Here is a 24,678-nt window from a genome sequence, read left to right on the forward strand (position 1 = left end):
CATTTTTTGTTACATACCGGAAACATCTCCTCACTATCTGCTTGCTGCCTGTCCGCTGATCAAACTGTAAAAAAACGCGATCTCTGTAGACAGCCCAGGCTTCACAAACGGCAATATCAACAAGTGGCCAAACCTAGCTCACAAAACAAAACAAAGTATTCCAGCCAATAAACGACAAAAAGGATTTGGGGGTGGGGGTTGGGCGCGTTCATGAAAGCACGGAAGGCAGGGGGAGGGGGAGGAGTTAGCTACGCTCCGTCTGTTTGAAAACAGTTTCAAACGTCAACAATAACTAACGTCTCGCAGATTCGCTTAGAGAGCCTTTAACATACTCGAAAACTCTTGGAATTTGGCACAGACTTCAGAGTCGTCGACCATTAGGACCTGGCAAAGGCTGGAACTCGGGCGTGGCAGGGGGGCTCTGTAGCGCCCCCTGTAATGCAAAAACAAACATTGTTGCACAGATCGGGCAAACATGTACGCACATGTACGAGAGTTGGTACGCATATAGATCTCATCGACCCGAACAACTTTTGCCCCTAACATTTAAGCTCCCCCCAACAGGAAGTCGGCTATTTTGGATTGTTTAAAAAATGTATGCGATGAACTTTTAAATACTCCTCCTAGTCGATTCATGCAAATGACACCAAACGTGGTGATCATGATCCCAAGACATTGTACTTGCTAAATTGCGAAGGGATTTTTGATATCTCGAACGGTTCTGCAATGCCGAGGCCATAAATTTATGACGAAATCAGAGAAACAGGAAGTGTCTAATATCTGAGGCAAAATATATCTTATTGTGATGACATGCAGGATGTTTGTTCGTCTGAAGATTCCGATCGCATCGATGTGCCTATTGTGACTCCTGGGTATAGCGCCACCACCAGGCGCCAGGAAGTGTGTCAGTCACAAAGGTGGATTTTTTTGACAGTTCCATGCGATGTTCTTTTAAATACTCCTCCTAGGATTTTCATGCGATTGACACCAAAAGTGGTCAACATGATGCTGAGACATTTTAGATGATAAATTGCGAAGGGATTTTTTATATCTCAAACGCTGTTCCCATGGCAACGCGTCAAACTTTACTTTCATTTTTACACATATTTAAGGCTGACAGTTGCATGCAGTGAACTTTTAAATACTCCTTCTAGGATATTCATGCGATTGACACCAAACGTGGTCAACATGATGCCGAGACATAGTAGATGATAAATTGCGAAGGTATTTTTGATATCTCGAACGCTGTTCCCATGGCAACGCCCCAAACTTTACTTTTATTTCAGGCATATTTAGGGCTCTTGGCGTGCTTAGATTAACCTAAAAGTTGGCACACACATCAGAGTTGTCGGCTGTTAAGTGTGCACAAACAGGTCAGACATAGGCGTGTCTCTTAAGTGGCTCACTAGCGCTCCAGTTTGTCTAAAATGTGGGGTTTCTTTTACCTACAGTGCCCAAATGGCTCAGTAATAACATTAAATAGCCCACTGATATTTACCCACTTCATGCCCTTGTCCACCGTGCATCGTTTTCTCGGACGCACCGTGTAGCGGTAAAAAAACGTGCGAGGGCCCGCCATTAGTGCTTGCAGCTATATTTATAGTTATTGTTATAATGTGAACAGCGATTTCTGACATACATAATTAGACAGACATCTAATAGCTGAACTTACAGCGGATTTAGTGTTAACATCATAATAAGAAAGTGATTTAGGGAAAGAGCCCGTCAGCTGTGCTTCATAAGCGGCATCACCCTTATTAGTCACTGTGATCTCCAGGGCAATTTCTTTCTGATCACTTAGAGAAATGACAGGAACTCCATTTTCCCTGAGATAAAAGAAACAGAAAAAAATCAGATTTTCTTTTCATTGGCAGACACTTTGACCCAAAGTGGCTTATAGCAGAGTATAAGCCTTTTTATCAGGATGTTTGTTCCCTGGGTTCGAACCCATGACTTTTTGAGTTTTTTTAGGTCACATTTATCCAATAAAAAGTGCAGGTATTACATTAAGAAATGAATTTAACCACAAATGACAGTTAATGTAACTTCGAGCAAATATACTTCAATGGAATTAGAGAAAAACTCACTCAGGCAATGGATGATAGATAGCTTTGTTTAGTTCCGGGCTGTAGAATTTATATTTTAATTGCAGGTCACTTTGACAATCATGGTTAGAACCACATCCTTCCTTAACAAACTGAACCTGAAAACCCAAAGAGATTTAACCAGTTCACACAGCAGCCATCTTGCAAATGTCTATTGGAACAACCCAGTATCACGAAATTGCGTGACTATTTCACGCATGGACCAGCGTGACAATGTCACGCTTTGCCGCGTTTGAGCGTGAGCATGTCACGCTTTCTGTTTGTGTCACTGTCACGTATTGGTTACTCAACTTTTTTGTCCTAATTTCTTACCATTGTCCCTTCGGTTTAGGGTTAGATTTACATAAAATGACACCCTTACCTAAACAAACTCTAACCCCAACGTCAGGTGACAATTGGTTAAAGTTTAGAAAATATAAAAGAATAAGTATTGTATCTTTTTTTTTTATAAACCAATACTTAAAGTGACAAATACTTAAAGTGACATATAACACAAGCACCAAATCTAACCCTAAACCGAAGCGACAATGGTTTGAAAATAGGACAAAAAAGTTGAGTAACCAATACGTGACAGTGACACAAACAGAAAAGCGTGACATGCTCACGCTCAAACGCGGCAAAGCGTGACATTGTCACGCTGGTCCATGCGTGAAATAGTCACGCATTTTCGTGATATAGGGTTGATTGGAAAGACTGACATCTCTACAAATATTTGTCAGGATGAAAATAACCAAAAATGTTGTCTTTTTCAACTAAAAGGCAGATCTACCATTTCTATAGCCTTCCATATTGTTACAATTTTTCCCACTGATGTCTTATTTTCCCTCATCTTCCCCTTTGTAATGTGTCAGTTAACAAAGTACAATTACCTTGGTAACAGTTGTGTTATCTTGGTTAGAGTTCAGTATAGGAAGCAGGGTGGGGAGAGCACTCTGTCTCTTTCGGCGTGATGTTGGGTTCAGAATCTCCACTGACACTTCAATAGGGATGCCTCTTAGCTTATCAACGATGTTTTCCTGTGCATATAAAAGGTACTTGCATTATTAGTACACCCCTTACATAGTACACCGTTGTGTTATATTTCCTTATATAATTAATGTCATGATCCTGTCAGCCCTGTATGTCTTTTATGTGTTCGTGTGACAGGGTCATGGCAGCCCTCACTGCTGTCTTGTTTTGTGTGGAGAGTCACGTGGCCTGTGTTTATGTTTTGTGTACCTCGTGCTCTCCTGTCTTTAGTCTTGACCCCACCCCCTCGCTTCCTTGTTAATTATTCATTATTAATTTACGCCCTTCACCTGTGTGTCCTCGTTCCCTAGTTAAGTTCTTCCCTATTTAATGCCTTCTGTCTGCTGTCTTGTGCTGGATCATTGTGTGTCATCGTCAGGAGTCTTTGTCTTGTTTTTGCCCTGTCTGTTATTTAAGTCTTGTCTTGTTTACCCCCCCTCGAGGGAGTTTTTGTTATATAATAAAAATCTTTTTGGTTGAGAGCTGTCTGCACTTGGGTTCTGTCTTCCCCATCCCGGACAATTAAGTCTTCAGTTCTGCCTTGACTGGAATCTTATTGTATGATATGTGACCCTGGAACACAAAACTCAGTTGTAACTTGCACGGGTATATTTGTTGAAAAAGCCAAGAATTTAAATAATCTATTTTTCTTTTATGCCAAAAATCTCCTATTATGTAAAGGATATTTTGTACAATTCCTACCATAAATATCAAAACTTTTTTTGTGAGTGGAAGCAGCAAAATTTTTAACACAATTGGTCAGACACTCGCCTACAAACTTGCTATTGTTGCTACCAGCTCTTGAATTTCCCATTCAGGTTTGGTTTTTATGTAAAAGCTTATGTGTTCAGTCAACATTTTCATTGCAGCGGTAAGCCAGTAGAGAGTGCAATAATAAACCTTTCCCTTAGTAATGTTTCTAGAGACTTCATTTGGACTTTGACCTTTAAATGCGATTTTGTTATCATTTAGATTTTTTTCACCATCAGATTCAGGATTTTCAAATTGTTGTTTCTCGGACAAATACTATCCTATCCTAACCAACAGTATCAATTTAAAGCATATTTATTAAGCTTATGATGTACATTTTAAAAAAAATTACCCTTGCGATTTGTTTTGTAGTCCAGGGTCACAAATAGTGAATAAAATGTAGATATAAAACCACTAGGTGGCAGTACTTTATACCACATTAAATGAATATTACAAATCTTTTCTACTTCTTACTATCAGGGGTGTAGTTTGGGGGATGGGGGTGGTAACCCTCAATATTCAAATCCATCAATTTCAACCCCCCCCCCCCCCAATATTTTAACATAAAAATCACAGTAGATCTACTATACTGATTGGTAACACCCAACCAATGTGCCACACTTTTACCAACACAAAGCCATTTAAGACCTTTCCAGTAACATCAGTTTGGATAATTATTCTTTTGGATTGTATACACACACCAGTGGCCACTGCACATTTAGGGCCCTATTTTAACGGTCTAAGCGCATTGTCTAAAGCATACGTCACACGGTCTAAACGGGCTGTCCGAACCCACTTTTGCTAACTTAACGATGGTAAAAATAGTTTATTCGCCAAGTGCACGACCTAAAAGGGTTGTTCCTATTTTCGTAATGGGTGTGTTTTGAGCTCTCATCCCCTTTAAAAGCAAGTTGCACCTGTGTCATGCCTAATCCTTATTTAGAAAGCAGATTTTTTTTTAAACTGAAAAACTAATAAGTTATTAAGTTTAAAATTAACTATTAAGTTTAAGATTAATGTTAAAAATAGTGTTGTTTTTATTTGTATACATTTTTTTTTAATTATTATTAAAACCTTTAAAAGCAGTTTTTTTTCAGTCATGGAAGTAAAAATAGCAGGCTTTTAATTGCTGTAAATGTATTGATATCCTACATCTCATAAAATAATTGGCAAATATGCAAAAAAGGTTTGTACTCTAAAAATACTTTATTTGTAACAAACAAGAGATATAGAATTTACAAACGTGCAGAGAGCCGTTTCAGCACTCGGACAGTGCCATTTTTTTTTTAAAGCATTACTTAAAAATGTTTCTAAACAAATCAAGAGGTACCAAGTCATCATATACAATAAATCCGTGTGGTAGTATTAAAAGAGAACAAACATTTAAAAACAGATAGAAGAGTCAAGTTTTAAATAGGAAAAATATCAAAAGTCTTTGGTTATTTTTTAGGGCGATGCTAATGGTCGTATTAGATTCAATGGATTATGATAAGCTATGCTAAAAGTGGTACTGCAAGACATGGAGATCGACTGAATGGATTCCAAAACGGTAAAAATCAAATGTTTAACTCTAGGGGAGCTGGAAAATTAGCATTTAGTTTTTTTCAAAAAAGTGGAGTGTCCCTTTAATGTAAACATGCAAACAAAGCAATATGGTGTGCTCTGACAAGAAAATAAAGATAACAGACAAGATTTGATTAGAGTGAGAAACATTTATTAACACAACTTTACTTATTTCTTAACCATGTGCCTTCTCTTGCAAAATGTTTGACTGTTTGACCTCAAGCCTTTTTTGCAGCACTTGTCATCAGATCTTAAAATATGCCAATGCCATTGATTTGTCTCAAGATACATACCAGCAAGCCCGCCGACAGGGGGGGACAAACGGGTCTGTTGTCCCGGGCCCAGGATGAGGGGGGGCCCAGAATTGGAACCTATGGAATAATTCAGTGTTTCCCATACATTGATTTATCTGTCACAGAATAAACACTGGCCGCCACAAATAGATTTTTCATGATTCCCATTTACATTTTAATTTTACTATTAATTCATTGTAGCGAGCCCTCAGCGCGCCTCCCTCCTCCCTCACTCGTTGCATGCAGCGCCTCAACAACGCGCGCCCCCTCCCCTCTCTCTCATGTTGCAAGCAGCGCAGCTCTCTCAACAGTAAAAAAATTTTTACTCCGCGTTCCTCTGTGTACTTTCTTTTTCGCGTAAACGTCAACAGTCACGGATGTCACTGATAGAGAATATGGCTGATCGAGTTCATCATGAATGACTTAACAAAAGGTCAGCATTACCACACATACCCGTTCTGGTGTGAGTCTGTGTCCGAGCTCTCTCCTTACCTATGATGCGGTATGCTCGTGCACGTGTTTTGTAGTAACAGCAACCGTGTATTCTCTCATATTTCTGAATTTGCAACAAATTGTCTGCACTATACGCAGGGCTGGATTAACCATACGGGCAACTGGGCAATTGCCCAGGGGCCCAAGACCTCTAGAGGGTCCAGGGCAGCAAGGGCACGAGCAGGTATCTCCCCGATCCTATCGGCGTATCAAATCAAATTACTTTAGCGGCGCGAAAGTGACTGGGGAGCAGACTGCTGTGGCGCAACAAGAGCCCACTGGCGTGTGACAGCAAAGTACCGCGAGAGCGATTCCAGTTATCACAAGGAGAAATCTGCTTTGAATCGCTCTCGCGGTACTTTGACATCACCAAGAGGTCTGCTTAGCGCCAAATGAAGTCAAACCTGCAGTGTAGCTGCTCACGCGACTGTAAACAAAAACAGTCCATGTGGAGAATTGAACGAGTGGATGAGTGCTGTAACATAAAATCCGGAGAGTTAACAACGCACATGTGAGTAAACAACATTTAAATCATCAGTCCAGTTTAATACTTTATCTGGAGGTAAGGATCCAAAATGCAATAAAATAAGCCAGTGTTTATGCCCTGATGGTTTTTAGCTGCCTTCAGTTCCTCTTCAGCATGTTTGCTTGTGCTATAGTGTTAAACTTCCCTTCTCTGTGTTCATTTATAAATCTAACTTCAAGATATGATCTTAAACTTCTGTGAGGAAATTCATGTCTGCGTTGTTCAGTTCAGTTCAGTCTTGCAAATTATATTTTCCTTCACTTTGGTTTGGGTTTCTAATGTTAGGCTACATGATGCTCTTGTAATAATACTTGTAAACAGTTTATTTAATTTAAATTAACAGTTGAGTAACTTTTGGCCTTGAGTTAGATGTTGATTAACACTAAACCAGTCTAAAAATCAGTCCAGTTTCCCCAGCTGTAAACCTGTTGGCTGTTAAAGTCTTTTTTTTCTTATAATAAACTGACATGTTGATAACACATTCAGTTTATGTGTTTATGAGTACACTTCAGAGATTATATTGATGCTGCTGTGTTTTGTTTTCATAGCATCATATGTAAGTGAATGTCTTTGATAGGGGACATAATAGTGCATTTGTATGAGCATTTAAATATTTGTAAATCAAAATACACCCGATGACAGTTAGAATTGGAAGTATTGAGTATATTTACTGTATATTACAGTAATATATTCTGTATATGACCATATTATGGTGATCCTGGAGTCATGATGATGGGGCCCTTGAATATTGTTGCCCAGGGTATAACAAAGTGTTAATCTGGCCCTGGCTATACGCGATATACAATAAAACTACCACTCGTATTTAAAATAAAAAAGCGCTCATAACGCAACAACACTGATGAGAAGAGCAACATCAGTACAGCCTCAATGTAAATGTATGATGATTTTGTCAGATGAGGGCGCGTTTTTAGCAGCAGTTAAAGAAAGAGCTGATTGGATTTACATTAACATTAACATACATTAACAAGGAGTTACTGGGTCGTTACTGGGTCCTGTTTAGTCACTATTTTATAGACAACAGAACAAATAATATGTAAAAATAGCATTCAGTTGTGTTAAAATGCAATATAATGTGACAGATTAAAGAGTAAAACACGACGCAATGACGCCACAAATATGCTAATCGGCGTGTGACGTCATCATGCCACAGTCTCTCAAAATCCTGTGGGAAACACTGCAATTGTTAAAAAATAAAGAAAATAGGCATATATGTGGAAAAAATCTAATATTTGAGATACATAAAACTTTTTATTTGTTTTCCTCCTGTACTTGAAATAGTGGTTAAAAAACCCCCAGCCCAACACAAAAATGGTTTGGCCACTGATCAAAATTTTATGATGTCATTTGATTTGAAGTTTCAGTACGCTCAAAATATCCGGTCAGACTCAGCACAAGTCTGGTGCTCAGAAATTAAAAGAAAAGAAGAAAATAGAGGTTTTCAAAAGAGGGGGTTGACGTTATATAAATAAAAGTTATTTTGTGTCAGTATATAGTGTCAGTACTACATTTAACTACTAAATAAATGTTGAATACAATGTACAATAATGCAATATTCGTGGGTCATGAATCTGATAATGCCAAATGTCTTGTGTTACCCGTAAAAAGTAGGGGGGCCGAGGGGCCCTCTAAGATTATCTTGTCCCGGGCCCAGGCAAGACTGTCAGCTGGCCTGCATACCAGTAACATCTTTTTATAAGGCATGTTTATAAAAGATGCTTAAACATCTTCATTTAACTAAGGCCTACTCCTGACTCTGGCTTTAGCTAAGCCTTGTCTGTGAAACCAAGCCTACAAGTCTATTTAATCCATAAACACCTCTGCATTAGCAATTCGCTGAAATGTAGGCACATGCACCCTTACCTGTTTCCTCATTGCATCAGGTCCCTTTGAAGCAAAAGCACTTTGGTTTGGGACTGGAAGGACAATGGCTGAAGTCATTATAGTGCACACTTTTTGCCTGTGCACTTCGGCTTGGCAGTGTGCCAAGAGGGCATGAGGGCCCTTGTTTCTGTAGTTTATTTCTTTTTAAACAGAGGCTGCATTTTGCATTGTCTATTTTTTAAAATACAGTGACAGTGGGAAACTGTCCCACTGCTGGAATCCCTTCACCTCTGTCATGGTCTAAAGCTTTAGCAGGACCAGCTCCTTCTGCACCTCAGACCTTTAGCTGTGCTACATAAATAGCCTCTCTTCCCCTGTTAGCTTTCTCATTCTGCAAAAGAATTGTCAAGATATCAGCTGACTTTAGAACTTCCTTTTCATTATAAATGAATAATAATGTACCAGAGCCAGTGTTTTGGTTTGTAAATACTCCTGCATGCTTGCTGTTGGAAAACACGAGTGACATCCTCATCCTCAATAAGTCAACTAGCATGATATATAATCACGATAAAACTTTAGCACACATTTTAAACAGCCAACACAAAACTTTGAAAAAATTCTCTACTTCTAATACATTAGCAATCAATACAATTCAACACGAAACCACTGTCAACATGATCAGTCATTAAAACACAATGAGGTGTTCGCTGTAGAGGTTAGCCTTAAATTATGTTTGCACAGTCATTTTGTACTGGCATTTTAATAACTTTAACATTAGCTTACCTGCTAACAAGCTCCATTAAAAGGTTTGATTATGTAACTTTAGGGAAAATCTATCACGAAACACTTATTAACCACATCTGGCAAGGTAACATTACTGTTGCAACTAGCTAGCTAAAGGCAAGTATTTAAAAGCAAATGATTGACTGCAAACTTACCTCAGAATCACAGCGATTCAAGTTGTCTTCATCCATGGAAAAGATGACAATGCTCAGTTGTTATCTTAACTGATTGGCCAAAAGATTGTTTCTGGAGGGCAGCACCTGTCCTGCATATTTTAGTTCAAACCCTACTCCAACACACATTTGTCTTATTTTTGGGTAACCCTCAACAACTTAAGCAGGTTCAAGTGTGTTTGATTTGGTTTGAAACTGAAATCTGCAGGACAGGTGCCCTCCAGGAACAACATTGGAGACCCATGGCCTAAAGAGCACATGCGCTGTGCCAAAGATGTTCTGCTTAATAGATGCCATCTCAACTCACTCCCAACAAAGTTTTTTGTACTTAGCCAACCCCCCTTCAAAAAAAAAATTGGCGCAATATTGTTTTTGTTATTTAATGAGCACAATATGCGACTACAAACGGGACGACAACGCGTTTGCTTATCACACACATGGATGCGCAGTACACAACTGTTTTTAAAAATGAAAGGATTCAAATGTAAAAGATTATTATTGAATCGCTTGGACATAAATGAGGACTGAGTGTGAGATGTTAGAAGGTATAAAAAGCAGCTTCTCCTTTAGCCTGGTAAGTTATTGAATGGTTAGCTTTAAACAAATGCAAATATTGCATCTATTTTTAAATGTTTTTTTTTTTTAATGCTACCCCACGGATTTATTGTATATGATAACTCTGTACCTGTGGATATGCTGAGATGAGAACCTTTATGCTTTTCAAAACCCTTACGGCGCTGTCCGAGTGCTAAAACGTTTCAGCTCTCCACACTTTAGTAAATTCTTTATTTCCTATTTGTTACAAATAAATTATTTTTAGATTGCAAACCTTTTCTTGCATATTTGTAAAAGAAATTTGATGGCTATCCATATATTTACATCAATTAAAAGCCTGCTAATTTTACTTCCATGACTGAAAGAAAACAACTTTTGAAGGTTTTAATATAAAAAAATAATAATTTCATTAAAAATAAAAAATAAAACGAAATTTTTTAATATCAATCTTAAACTGGTGGTCTTCTTCCTCCGCTTTATTTTAAAAATTCTGCCATCTAAATAGGGAATCAGCTTTTAAAGGGGATGAGATCTGAGACTCATTGGTTTATTGCAAGTTACGTCCAAAACACACCCATTACTGATTAGGAAAAATAGGAACAACCCTTTTAGACGATTTCCCCCTTTAAATTATCAAAAGTGGAATCGGACACGCCCGTTTAGATTTATAAAATGCGCTTAGATCGTTAAAATAGGGCCCTGTCTATGTACACAGTTTTTCCCCAGACTGGTGAACCATAGAGACTCTGCCTATCTAAGATACTCTTTATACCCAGTCATGTTATTGACCTGCTGCCAATAAACCAATAAAGTAGATATAAAATGTAGCCTAGGTTTTTTGAAATGTGTAGCAGCCATCAAATTTAAAATGACCATATTTTATGACCATATTTAATCTTAAATTGGTAAACTTCCTTAGTGTACTTTCAGAATGTTTCCTATGACTAATTGTGAATAAAATATGGGTTTATGAGATTTGCAGATTGCATTTGTATTCCACTAACAAAAAAGTCAAGGGTTTGGGTAATTTAAGGATAATACATTTTCCATGACTCATTTTTTATTGATTTAATCTCAGATGTTTTATGATATTACTTACTTTAAATATTGCCCAGTAGTGGCTTTAAATGGAAAGCTGTACCTGCAGTTTGAGGCTTCTTGTAACACAGTTTTCTGTGCCCTGACCCTTGAGTTCTACAGTTCCTTTGCTTTCAAACTCAGAGTCTGTGGGTGATCGGTTGGTGAAGATGACTCTTGAAGGAAGTTTAAGTTTCTGTCTTTCAGATTCAGCTCTCATAGTGTAGGCAACCTCTAAAACAAGCAAATAAAGTACACACTGATACAAAGCACAAAAATGTTTGTATTTGTTTACTGACAATAAAAAAAACAATCAGAATCAATCGTGCAGAAAACAAAGACGACGTCTACTTACTTATAGTAGGATTGTAGTTTTTTGGGTTGACTGAAAATTTGAAGCAGGCCTTCACTTCAAAACTAGAAAACAGTAAATGTAAATGAGAGGGAGATTTGCTTGGCATTTAAAAACATGTCTGACAAGGACTTTAAAACTATGGTTTTCTCACCATATAGTGTTTCCACAGTTTTTCTGTGTGAGGTCCAGCTCTTTGGGTGTGGTTGTTACAGTCTTTTCCATGCTGATAACTGACCTTGCCCTATATTTTAAGATTCATTGTTAATGCATTCATAATCCAACCATTTACTGAACAACACACTCAGTTTTTGTACAGCAGCATTTTCAAATAAGGTATACAAATTTTTATTGTCTTATTTATGTATTGTATAATAATAATTATTTTATTTGTATAAAGACATACTAGATACATAAGGAATTTTTAAGGGGTCATGAACTGAAAAAAAAACACAATTTTCCTTAAACTTTTAACATAAAAGAGGTGAATGCATCCTTTTCAGAAATCAAAACTTTCTTTTTTGTTCAAAAACCACAACAATTCATCTCACACTTTGCTCATGGTGCCATAATGCAAAGAAAGGCCAACTCTGCAGAAAATCAGCGACCACTTCTATGTCACTGTATCATAATGCATGTAGTAGAAAGTGAGGTGAAATCAACAAATCAACAGAGGCAATGTGTTCGACTCCTGTTTATGCCTAACATAGGAAAACCTGAATGAATACCAGACTGCGTCATTAAGACACAATTTATGTATACAGAGAGACTGAAAATGAACGATTACACTGGACCTCATAGTAATGTCGCAATACTCACATGTAGGTAACAATCTTTTTTATTATGTTTACCATTTTGCTCTATCCGTTACAAACTGTTTGCTACATACAGGGTATCAATCACTTATCTATATAAATGACTGGATTGCGCATGACATCACAATATTGAAGCCACCGCGTCGCCATATTACTTTGCCCAAACATTCAATTAAATTAATAAGACATCATTAAATTAGTAAATTGATAAAAAGTACTTCACCAGTCTCCGTTTTGTATATGAAGTTGCCCTGTTCATTCATACAAATGTAAATGATTTCTATACATCCCTTGTGTGACTAATCTTGATACGCTGTAAACCGGACGAATTTAAAACATGATTTTGAATTCAAGTCAATGATGCCCTCGGTTGGTTAGGCATACAAATATGGCCGCTTGGTGGCTTCATCTCCTGCAGTTACTTTAGCGCTCTATACACAATCCAGTGGTTTATATAGATCAGTGGTATCAATACAATTTAAACCAAAATGACATACATGTATATTGTTTACGGATAAGTGTTTCAACCGCCATTAGAAATACCTTTCTGTAGCGTGTTTGGCTAAACACTGATAAATTGTAATAATTACCTCACAAATACATAGGGAATAAATAAAAATAAATGAATAACCACGCTATCGCTCACTGAGGTATTCTTCGTATTTAAGACTCAGATTTGTGGAAATAGGGGAGATGCAAAACTGTTAGCCAAATATAGCGGTGGGCATTTAGTTTTAAGTGTGACAAGCCTATTTAAACCTAGCATTTAAAAGAAAGGATAAAAAACAGGACAGAAGATAGCCTATTAAACGTTGCTGTCTGATGTGTTATGTCTCTATCACAAAATAGCCACAAAATCATTTTACAAAGAGCAATAAAAAAATCATTATAGGTTGTGTATTAATATGATCGCACCTGTACACAAATACTGAATCAGAGAGCGATCCTACAGCCAGATCAGGATATTGGTTTCTGTCCAAATCTAAGTTGCCGGCAAGAGAGTAGCCAAAGAGTTTTACATTGTGATTTTTTCCTTCAAGAACCTAAAAAATAAAAGTTATGAAGGTAAATGAATGAATGATTGAATAGTGAAGGGAAATTAAAGAAAAGAAACACAAAGGAGTGAATAAACTCTGAAAAATGCGGGGTTAAATATATTTTAACCCAGCGTTGGATCAAAAAGGTACGAACCCAACCCGATGGATTGTAATTTACCATATACTGGGTTATTTTACTCCAAAATGCTGGGTTGTTTTAACCCATTTTCTGGTGAAATATAAACTTGGGTTCATTTAAATGACCGATTGGTCTTATTCCTTTTTGACCCAGCAAATTTTTGAGTGTATATGTCTGAACCTGGGCTTGTTTTAGTCCTTTAGGTAAGCCGTGGTAGATAAATACATTTCCAGCTCCATTGTTGTCATACGGAGCACCAACAGCAACATCTGAAAAACAGCAGGATCACACTGAAAAAAACACTACAGCAAAGTTATCATTAGCACTGTGAAAATGAATCAAACACGCCACAAAGACTGTAAACGACTGTACTGAATTGCAGAGTTATATGTGAAATAATTTTTCACTATTTCTGAGTTCAGGATTTTGAGGAGTGCCTAAAACGGAAACTCGATAATGCACTTGAGCCACCGCTCATGACCCTGCCTCTAACACAATTGCGAGCATCCATTCAGGTTTCAGCTGGATTTGTAAGTTGAGAAAGACGGCAGCTCTCTCGTGACTGGCGTGGTTTCAGTGTCGACAGTGGACACGCCCCCACCGCTTGAGAGCAAAGAAAGCTGTCATTTTTCTTAATGGATTTACTTTGTTTTTTTAATCATTCGAATTTGGCTTTAACACATTAACACAGAACATATATTTCATATCATACTTTACAGGGACTAACAGAGAAAAACTAAATGTGTTTTGGAAAAGACTTGGGATTCAAAATCTAAACATTAGCCACAAATAATGAGGATTTTGCATTCTGAGAAATTAATAAATTGAAGCAAACATTCTCAAATCATGCTGATGGGGAGTAGCTTGGGCACATGGCGTTTTTAAAAACAGAAATAATAAATACTAGAACATATTTGAATGTGTCAGTATAAGTATTCTTCTGTTTATGCACTCAGCTCATACCTTGATAGCCATCCTGATTTACATCACCCATGTTTTCCACAGCCAAACCAAACATGGAATTGGCGGCTCCTTCAATTCTTTGGGGTATTATTTTGTCCCAAGCTCCTTCTTTATTAATGTATACATAGATGGCCCCACCCTTATCGCCATCTTTAATGAAGTACTGAGGTGCTCCGACTACAATGTCCTCCCACCTGTTTTAGAGAATGATAATTAAACATACAAAGCCAAAACATGGTAGTACTGACCACAGCATATGATACTCGATACTTGCCCAGCAAATGTCAGATTCAAATTCAAATAGCTTTATTGGCATGATAAAAAAGGGTCTTTTAAAGGCATTTATACCACGGTTCTGTTGAATGCTTTATTCTGATTGGTTGAGAAATGTTCCATGGATGTTGATCATTTTTCTATAAACCGCTTACCTAACTTGTCAAATTTCTTAAAAACAGGCACCAGAGCAATGTTTGTGGTAACCGTGGTATAAGCGGAATAATTGACTCCAGTCCTTTGAATTATTTAAAATTATGCACACCCGCGGTGTAACGGCACTCCGCGATTACCACCTTGAGTGTGCATTATTTTCTAATAATTCAACGGCCTGTCGTCAATTATTTCTTATGTTTGAATTGGTATATAATAAATAAATGTACTATATAAGATAATAAAATACAGTATCCTGTCATTTTGTGCAATACTATACATTGCTTTTAATATGTCACTAATGAGTGTTAACTTTGTAATAACATTCAAATAAAATCTTTTTTATACGTAAGGAATAATTGACGACGGGCCATTGAATTATTAGAAAATAATGCACACCCAAGGTGCAATGCGGAGGGTGCATTATTTTCAAACAATTCAAAGGACCGGAGTCAATTATTCCTCTTATACCACGGTTACCACAAACATTGCTCTGGTGCCTATTTTTAAGACATCTGACAAGTTAGGTGTGCGGTTATCAGAAATTAATGCATACCCACGGAACATTTCTCATCCAATCAGAATACAGCATTCAACAGACCCGTGGTATAAATGAGTATAATATATGTGAAGTTACAAGCTATACAATTTGAATGCTCCCGTCTAGTGGATCTTACCCGTCTGCATTGATGTCAAGCACTGCGAGGTCATAGCCAAATGAAGAGGCAAGACCTTCGCCTTCTAGGATGTACTCAGCTGACAACATTGATGTTTTATCTGCTTCCTTTTTCAGTAGTACAACTGCTCCACTGAAATTGGCTCTTGGAGCCCCAGCAACTATAGTCAGCTGACCCCTCTTAGTCAACATTTTTCCAGAGTCCAACGAGTAACCTATAACAGACACAATACATCCAATCAGAAAACAGATAAACAATGATTGACATTTGCACTCACATAAAGACAAAATGTAGATTTGATGATGACCAACACAATATGACGGGTTAAACACTTTCATTGTTTAAAGTTGACATCCAGGAAATCCCACAAACTTAAATAGCTATTTGACTGTCACATCACTAACATTCCACCATGGAAACCTGAAGTGAAGGTGACTGATTCACAAACTGATCATGGTAGTTACTTGACAAACATGCTAGTCATGAACAGCATGCCAACAAAATCACAAACAACAAGATCTGTCCCAAATATAGCACAGAGCGAAATAAACATAAAAAAACTATATAAAAGTTTAAACCAACTATACTGAAAACAAATCACATATCTCCCTCCAGGGTTCCCAAACCTTAGTTAACTTCAAATTCAAGGACCTTTCAAGGACGTTCCAGGTCCAATACCCTCAAATTCAAGTACTTAATGTGGGGACACATTTGAAGTGAAAGCAAGGTTACATCGTGTTACCTTTTAAGATACCTTTCGAGGAAACTCGCGCTGCGTCACTATGTTGACACTTTGGGGACGCCTCTTGGGGTAAGTGGGTCTGAATGTGTATATCAAATTCAATCAATGGTGAGGTTTAACGACAAAGACAGGGTGACGTGGGAGCCAGGAAGTATATCGCTATCTGAAATATTGCCGAAGACGGCATTACAAAGACACATAAGTATGGCAAGGGAGACGCAGTGTCTCGTTCCCTTCTCATGGAACAACAGTTACATACATAACCCGAGATGTTTTCATGTGTCAAACACTACTATGCAAAAAAGCATTTTGGTATGAATCAACATTAGCATACAAAAGATTTAAGCATTTAAAACGAACAGTTTAACACGTGTGCTTAAAAGGCTAGGAAATTTATGATATTATCCTTCACTACACAGGGAATAATAAGGATTTTTTCCAGAAAAATTCTTGCATAAAATAGATTCAAGCACTTTCAATGACATGTATCTATGTATGTATATTTTCAAGAACTTTCCAGGGCCTTGAATTTTTCCCCAGATTCACAAACTTTCAAGAATTTCAAGGACCCGTTGGAACCCTGTCCCTCACTAGACAACAATGTAAAAAATAAGTCAAATGAAGGCCTAAGGATTGGGGGAAATTAGGTTTTTTGATAACCTGGATTAAATGATGGACTCACCTAAATAGCTGCTGGCAGGAGCAGGCACCAACTCAGGGTCGAGTCGGTTCTCATCACCAACCTCGTATGGGCCATCATCATAAATTCCTTGTTCGAACAGAGAGCTGTTCTTCTGCTCAAGCCGTACCACTCCTGATGACCCCCAGTGAGTGGAGGAGGAAAGGATTGTAAAATATAGGATGGAGAAAAAGAATGAGTAAAAAAGTGTAAAAATAGAAATGGAAGGTGTAAAATACAATGAGTCAGATGAATATACAAGAATTTATGCAGAAGTGAGTATACAGAAATGTGACCCAGTGATTATGGGTTAGTTTTGACAGTAAAGTAAAAACATCTGATTTGCTGCTGGATTTTCAGTAAACATTTAATATTATCCTAACATCATTATTTTGAATGTTTGAAAAAACATAATTAAACACAAACTTAAAAGAACCTGCATGTCTGACAGAATCATATATAATCTACTCCAAAACACTCACACATGCAAGCACTATAACTCATACTGTCCTTCAATACCTTTCCAGTTGTAAGCTCCTGGTGCTCCAAACACCAGATAGTGATAGTCCCGTGTGAAAGTGGCAGACAGACCCTGCTGACACACACCAAAGCGTTCATGTCCTCTGTTTCTACCATTGCAGAACATCCAGTCACCTCCATCTTCATCTAAATTTTCTTTAATCGTCAGGTCTTGACTTAGTACATAGCAGCGACCTGTGATGTCACGCAGTTCTTGAGCTGTATTCACAAATAAGCGCCGCTGGTAGCGATGTGCACAGACCTAAAGTCCAATGAGATGAAAAATTATTTGATGATAAATATCATAAATTAAAAAACGAATCTAACAAAAATGGGCATATCTAAGTGGCACAAGTGGGTGCTTCAATCACAAAAAAGTGAAAGTGGAGTAAAAGTGACCTGATTTGTCAAGTATGGTAAAACATACTCAAAATGTGACTTCTGCATTTAACCCATCTCAGTAAGTACAGAGCTTGCAAAATGTTTAAATCCCTGGTAGCCCTTTGGGCAGCCACTCTTAAATTTTTGGTTGTCCGAAATGAATGCAAGTAGCCTGAATAAAAAAAGACATTATTTTTAATGTAAAATATTGATAATTCCCAGATTTCCATGCAAGCCAACTGCTCATGGACATCTGCACACTGGATCTACTTGCTATTTAATAATTATTATAATCCGTTACATTTATATAGCGCTTTTTCTGCAGACCTCAAAGCGCTTTACATATGAATGGGGGAATCTCCTCAACCACCACCAATGGACCTGGATGATGCGAGGGCAGCCATATTGCGCCAGATCAACCACCACACACCAACTTATTAGTGGAGAGGAGACAGAGTGATATCGCCAATTAGTATGAGGGGATGATTAGTAGGCCAAATTTGGCCAGGATGCCGGGGCACACCCCTACTCTTTTTCGAAAGACATCCTGGGATTTTTTTATGACAACAGAGAGTCAGGACCTCGGTTTTACATCTCATCCGAAGGTCGGTGCTTTTTGACAGTATAGTGTCCCCATCACTACACTGGGGTGTAGGAATTAATATTCTTTATCAGCTTCTCCACTTTTCTCTTGTACTTGTCATGCTAAAATCCTCCTAGCTTCATGCTAAATTATGTTAACGTCACGGAAGCATCATGCTAGCTTAAAAATACTTTTTTTCAAACTGTCTGCTTACCTTACTCCAATTTGCAATGATAATCTCAAAATAATGATTTATAATTTGACCTGCTGGGTCAGATTTTGGGGCAAATGTAACTTTTAACTTTTTGCTTGATTACGCCATGACAGTAAACAGAAAGTAGTCAGAAACCCTGCTACGGTTTTGCATGTGTGTCCTGCTGCAGATGAAGCATCTGTAATAGAGGTCGACCGATATGGCTTTTCTCTGGCCGATATTTAGAAATCAGAGCAGCCGATGGCCGATATGTCTGGCCGATTTTCTATATGTACATAATAATCAAAATGTTCTTATCATTAGCAGATATTTTAAATGTAAAAAAGTCACTATTTAAGTCAAAGTCTTTTTAAAAAATTATGACTGGTCTTTCTGAAGAGTTTTACAACCTCCTCTGCACCATGCATTTATCAGACACAGATATTACCTGACACTCTGCTGTCATCATCTTTGATCAGTTTTTTTAACATGGCTTTTATTGCTTTGTAGGATAAAATCCTTATTTGGTAGACCTGATAATTTATTTATTCATCATAAAGTTAACATAGTAAATGTCTATGTTTTTTAGTTGAGACTGTTATTTAGGCCAAATCTTTCTAAACACATTTACATTCTCCTTTCTGAGGCGCTATAAGTGACTGACTGTGCTGACAGTGACGTCTTTTGAGTTTAGTGTTGGGACAGATCTGTTGTTTCAACCGTTCATTCAAACGAATCCGTTCAAAGGAGTCAGTTCGCGAATCGGACGCGTTGTGTTGTAATCCAGGTTGGGCAGCGCAAAAAAAAAAAAGAAAAAACATTTCCTCAGTGGATATGTTTTGGTCTTCCGACCTTTCGCCATCAAGTCAGTTTTGTTTTGAGTAATAAAAGCAGGGAGACAGTTTAAAGATAGAAAGCGTGCGCACGCGGCTCTGCTCTCTCTGTCACGCAAACAAAAATCATCATCACTCATTAATCACATGAAATGAGCCTAATCTTTGCATGGACAGTGCACCGCGACACATAAGCCTGTCGCGCTGTTGTACTGGCTGCTTAATTCGCGCGATCCCGCCATCGTTTACTAAAGCTGTTTGTGAACAAGGCACGGCTGCACACACACGGGAGCAATCTGCTTGCAGCAAGAGGCAGCGTCACGAGTTCTACAACAACGCTTAGGTGCCCACAGATGCGCCTGCATATTAATCGGCCTAATTTTGCAGCAAAATCGGCCAAAGTCGACCTCTAATCTGTAACTTGTTCAACAGTTGCTAAGAATCTAAACTTGACAGGTAGATGGCAGCGTTTAATCTTTTACATTTTTCAGATATGATATTCTGGAAATACCATGTAAACACCTCTTTTCCTGTTAAGACAATCATAGCTCAAAGTGTGGAGAGACTCCGCTACAAAAAGTGTTTGCGACAGAGCTTGTGCTAAAACAAGAGTTAATATCAGCAGGGATTTTTTTATATCTGAAGGGATTAAGTATTGATGTAGAGAGAGCTTTATCCTCTGAACAGGAAAGACATCAGCAACGTGATTTAAATTGAAACATTTACTTTTTCATTTAGTCAGAACAAACCCAGCAGATAATTTTTGGGATATATGACTTTTAGAATGCACTTTTAACTCTCATGTCGATGTATTAGATTAGGTTAAGCAATTTCAGCTTTTTTCATGTGTTGCTGTAAATAATAAAACTATTTTAAATTGCTTAACCTATTCTGATAAGTTTAGTAAAAATGTAAAATAATACATTCAAAGCCAATCTGATTCAACTTAAAATGTAAGGCAGCTAATGAATCATCTTCTCAAAAGAGTTTCTTCCTTAAACATATACAAAAATAACTCTATGTTATTGGCACCACCAAAAAAGGATAATAACGGATGGCAACTAGCTTATTTATAGTAACATGGTCCAACAATTAAAACACACAGACATGCAGTAGACTATTACCAATATCTTTCCTCCAGGTCCCTGGCTCCGTACAGTAACTCCCATCCATTGGTTCGTCTTATTTTCAATATTCTCGTTTTCTACATACAAAATAAAGGATCTCACTTAACACAAAATATAACACAGTACCTCACACTTATTTCAAATATTTTAATTGTTTAATGCTTTAACATGTATTTATGTGTTTTACCCTCATTGTCAAATATTACGCGCTCGCATGAAGGGCTTGCAGAATTGATGTCACATTTGTACAAGCCCCCTGTTTTCTCTGACTTCTGTTTAGACAATTTTTCAGCTCTGGGGGCACCAACCAGCAACCTGTAAACAAACAAAAAGACATAAATGTAATCATTTTGTACCGGGATTGGTCCCTTTCTTGTGCTGAAATTCTATGACATAAAATAATTGTTCACGGTTGTTTTTCTCAACTGTCTCTGGAATGCTCTTTTACAACTTAACTCAGTCCACCATTCATTACTGTTTTTGTGAAAACATGTTACATTTGAGTAGCAGTAAAGGCTCAGAAAGTGTCATTCAAATATCTTTCTTTTTTTTTTCTACAATTGAGTCTTTAGAAAGATTGAACAATGCATATTCAACAGCTCACAATGAAAAAAGCCATTGTTTGACATCAGGGAATGTTCAGTAAAGCTACCAGTCATAGTAGGGGAAAGACTTTCTTCAATCCACTCTTTTAACTACAAAACTAAAGAGATCTTTTCTCCTCTGAATAAAAGAAACATAGGCCACGGAAGACTTAAGATATCCACAACAACACAAAAACTGTATCTTTGGTCTGACTTTGGTTGGTGGTAACAAAGAAAAGGCTATAACTGCAAATATGCCTACATTTCCCACAATACTCTCACCAGACTGCTGAAGGAACAATAAATGTGTCAGTTTGCTTCCACCATTCAGGGGTTAAAAATATCAAATTTTCATTGCTAATTTTCTTAATCTTTCATGTAAAGCTGTTTTAAAACTTTTAATTTTAATTTTAAATCAAATATTGCTGTCAAGCAATTTCATCACTCAGTTTATTTCATTCACCAATTTGGTGAACCAATACAATCATTTGCTTAAAAATAGTTCAGCATACACTGATAAATTTGTCAATCACTGCTCAATTCGAGATTGCTAAGGATGCCTAATCGAGAGTTAAGACGGCAGTCCACAAAAAAAAAAGGAAATAGGCCATCACATTTTCCAAACTGACAGAGACAGTGCTGTTTTTGTTCAAGGGCAACACAAACTTTCCTTTGTGTTGGGCAAAAATAGCCATATAAGCCTTGCTATTCATTGCACACATTTTCAAGAGCAGGAGAATTTGTCAGTTTTCTATTGTCAGATTCACAATATTACATGTCCTTTGGTGTGTAAGTCTGTATTAGTATATGCAAAAAGTACAAAACCCCAAAGTTAACGATGATGCAAGTTATTGTCTCCAACGTAAATCTCTTTTCTTGGACTACAACAAACACACAGATTGTAGGCAACAGTTTACTTCTTGGGATTGGTGATGTAGTAAAGATTGACATTATAATAATTCCCCCCGCTTCAGATTCAGCCTGTAAGTTAACTCCTGTTACTCCACAAACACATTGTATTATACCAAATACACAAAATAGTTTTTAGCAATAAAATAGGTGCACTTCTCCCCTCTACAACGCATGAAATGACTCGAGACTCGACTTGTGACAAAAGACTCCAGACTTGATTCGGACTTCAGTGATAAAAACGCGATTTGGTACGATTGCGCTCACATTAGCAGCGAACCGATCTGGAGTTCACATGAAACGAACCCCAGACCACCCTTTTTAAGCGGACTCGAGTACGTTTCGCGGGTGCGCACCCGAGTTCGGAAGACAGCGTTCACATCATCCAAATGTACCGAACTCTGATGTCAATCGAACCCGGGTGCGCACCAAAAGTGCTAATGTGAAAACGCCCTAAGAAACCCTATCAACACTATCAAACAACAGTAGAAAAACACGCGTTGTCTACAAAGATCTGAATGAAATATGCCAAACATGCAAACAATGTCAATAAAGTATTTGTAAATACTCTCTGTTACTCAGCATAAAACGGTTTTAGGAATCTGCAGTAGTTGTTATGTTGCAAGATCTGGGTTTTCTGAGGAGGTTTGGAGTGTCATGGATCACATTACAAACTGACAGCAGCTGAATTACAGCTCCAGATGTGCTTCAAAGATTTCACAGACCTCAAGCTATAGGGAAAAACATATGGGCAAAATATGATGTTAAAACAGACATTTTTGGGTAAATGTATATTTATCTAAAATTACACAAATTTTACATCACTATGGGCTTGGGTGTTAAGAGAGCGCTTTCCTATTTTCCTCAGACAATTGCATCCTAATGATAAAAGTGTGCTTGGGCAAGGATCGATAAAAGTTCATTTTACATCTTGTAAACAGGGTCACAATAGGGGCTCTTTGCTGCACATCAATTAGATTACAGGGTCTGCTTGAATGTCTCCAATTTTTTTATAATAATATTATTAATGAACCATCTTTTTATATTCAAAATGTTTGCTCAGAGAGCACAGAGGTGGTAGCACATAAGCAATGCTAATGTCAGCCTATTGCACTGAGCGAGCAATTATAGCTTAAAGGAACAAGGCGCGTTTTTGGGACTTGAGCTTATATCACTCCGCTTTGTGCTAAGCCAGGCTAGCGGTGGGTGCGTCAGACTGAGTTACGGCATGCACAAAGATGAAAAAGGGTATGGACTTACTCTGGGGGATATGGTAAATAAGTCCCAAAAAGTCCTTATATAAGCTGACTCAAGATATAAAAACACAAAGCTATAGTCACCCGTCATTTGGACAGCAAGTAAACTTTTAAATATGAAATAAGCTCTTTCAATCTGCAAGAAAGGAATATGAGGCACTTCTACTGCTAATAAGTAAAGAAAGAAACATAAACCATTATAACACCGCTCACATTAATAATCTCTAGACCTGCACTGTCTATCATTAATATACTATACATTTTATTGTATTCAATAGATTTAATAGATAGTATTTCTAAACCCAAGAAATTCTTTCAAATGTGTCATCTTCACAAGCATTGCTCCACATATCTGTGCAAAAACAGTAAAGTGTTTTTGTAGTGTTTTGACAAACAGTGTCCAAAGGCCAAGAGAGTTTGAGGTGTTTGGATTTATAAAGTATAATGTGAAATTAATATAAATGTTCAATAAATTAAATTATACCACTGGGGCTGTTGAATGCTTTATTCTGATTGGTTAGGAAATGTTCCATGGGTGTTGATTTTTTTCTGTAAAACGCACACCTAACCTGTCAAATGTCTTAAAATAACCACCAAAGCAATGTCTTTGGTAACCGCTTCGAATCGTGCCACATAACCACCTTGGGTGTGCATTATTTTTGAATGATTGGGTAATGATTGCCTTTTTCACCGGCTACCACCACAAGTATATTTCAAATCTGTGCACCTGTAAGCAAATGTGCTGTCAGTCCTAAACATTGGCAGTCTAAAAGCAGCCACAGAGCAGTCTCCTCCCAAAGCGCTCTCCAAGCACCACAATGCCACATGCGGACGTCCACACATTACCACAAGAACATACCTTAAAGTTTTAAAAACATGCAGTTATCTTTGGGTTCACTCCAATAATGTTGATGAAAATACAGTCAAGTTCAGGATGTGCAGTATAGATGCATCAAACATGGAAAGCTCTTCAGTTTTTTGTGTTCACACATTGATGTTTTTCATTAATAATCCAGAAGTGTTACTTTTCAAACGAGACGAGCTGTAAGACGGATCCTGTACCAGCTTATTCTTACTGACCCAGAGGTTTAGCCTGAGTTACATGTCTACTCCTACACAGGAAGCTTAGAGAATCACAGGAAAGAAAAGTTCGCCAAATTCCATTCTGACTGGACCCACTGCACAGTGGGATATGAAACTGAGATCAACAAATTATAGATTAGCTATAATTATAATTATAGACAGAAATACAAAAACAAACTAGCAAATTACTAATTCAGTAGATCAACAACTGAC

The 24,678-nt window shown here is 37.6% G+C and overlaps 1 protein-coding gene across 1 annotated transcript in view; it reads right to left on the reverse strand.

The window, feature by feature from the left end:
- The window catches only part of itga6b (integrin, alpha 6b), a 47,641-nt gene that overhangs the window by 12,692 nt on the left and 10,271 nt on the right, over positions 1 to 24,678 (reverse strand). Inside the window, exons 2-15 of the mRNA XM_065291179.2 lie at positions 20,821 to 20,948; positions 20,631 to 20,710; positions 17,517 to 17,778; positions 17,001 to 17,132; positions 15,577 to 15,790; positions 14,474 to 14,667; positions 13,691 to 13,779; positions 13,250 to 13,377; positions 11,674 to 11,763; positions 11,523 to 11,584; positions 11,232 to 11,401; positions 2,975 to 3,121; positions 2,088 to 2,203; positions 1,673 to 1,826 (exon numbers count right to left, since the gene is read on the reverse strand). Coding sequence (XP_065147251.1) covers positions 1,673 to 1,826; positions 2,088 to 2,203; positions 2,975 to 3,121; positions 11,232 to 11,401; positions 11,523 to 11,584; positions 11,674 to 11,763; positions 13,250 to 13,377; positions 13,691 to 13,779; positions 14,474 to 14,667; positions 15,577 to 15,790; positions 17,001 to 17,132; positions 17,517 to 17,778; positions 20,631 to 20,710; positions 20,821 to 20,948 — 1,966 coding nt within the window. The remainder of the gene's footprint in view (positions 1 to 1,672; positions 1,827 to 2,087; positions 2,204 to 2,974; positions 3,122 to 11,231; positions 11,402 to 11,522; positions 11,585 to 11,673; positions 11,764 to 13,249; positions 13,378 to 13,690; positions 13,780 to 14,473; positions 14,668 to 15,576; positions 15,791 to 17,000; positions 17,133 to 17,516; positions 17,779 to 20,630; positions 20,711 to 20,820; positions 20,949 to 24,678) is intronic.

The sequence above is a fragment of the Paramisgurnus dabryanus genome, chromosome 23, assembly GCF_030506205.2.
Source record: "Paramisgurnus dabryanus chromosome 23, PD_genome_1.1, whole genome shotgun sequence".
In the NCBI taxonomy this organism is placed as follows: Eukaryota; Metazoa; Chordata; class Actinopteri; order Cypriniformes; family Cobitidae; genus Paramisgurnus; species Paramisgurnus dabryanus.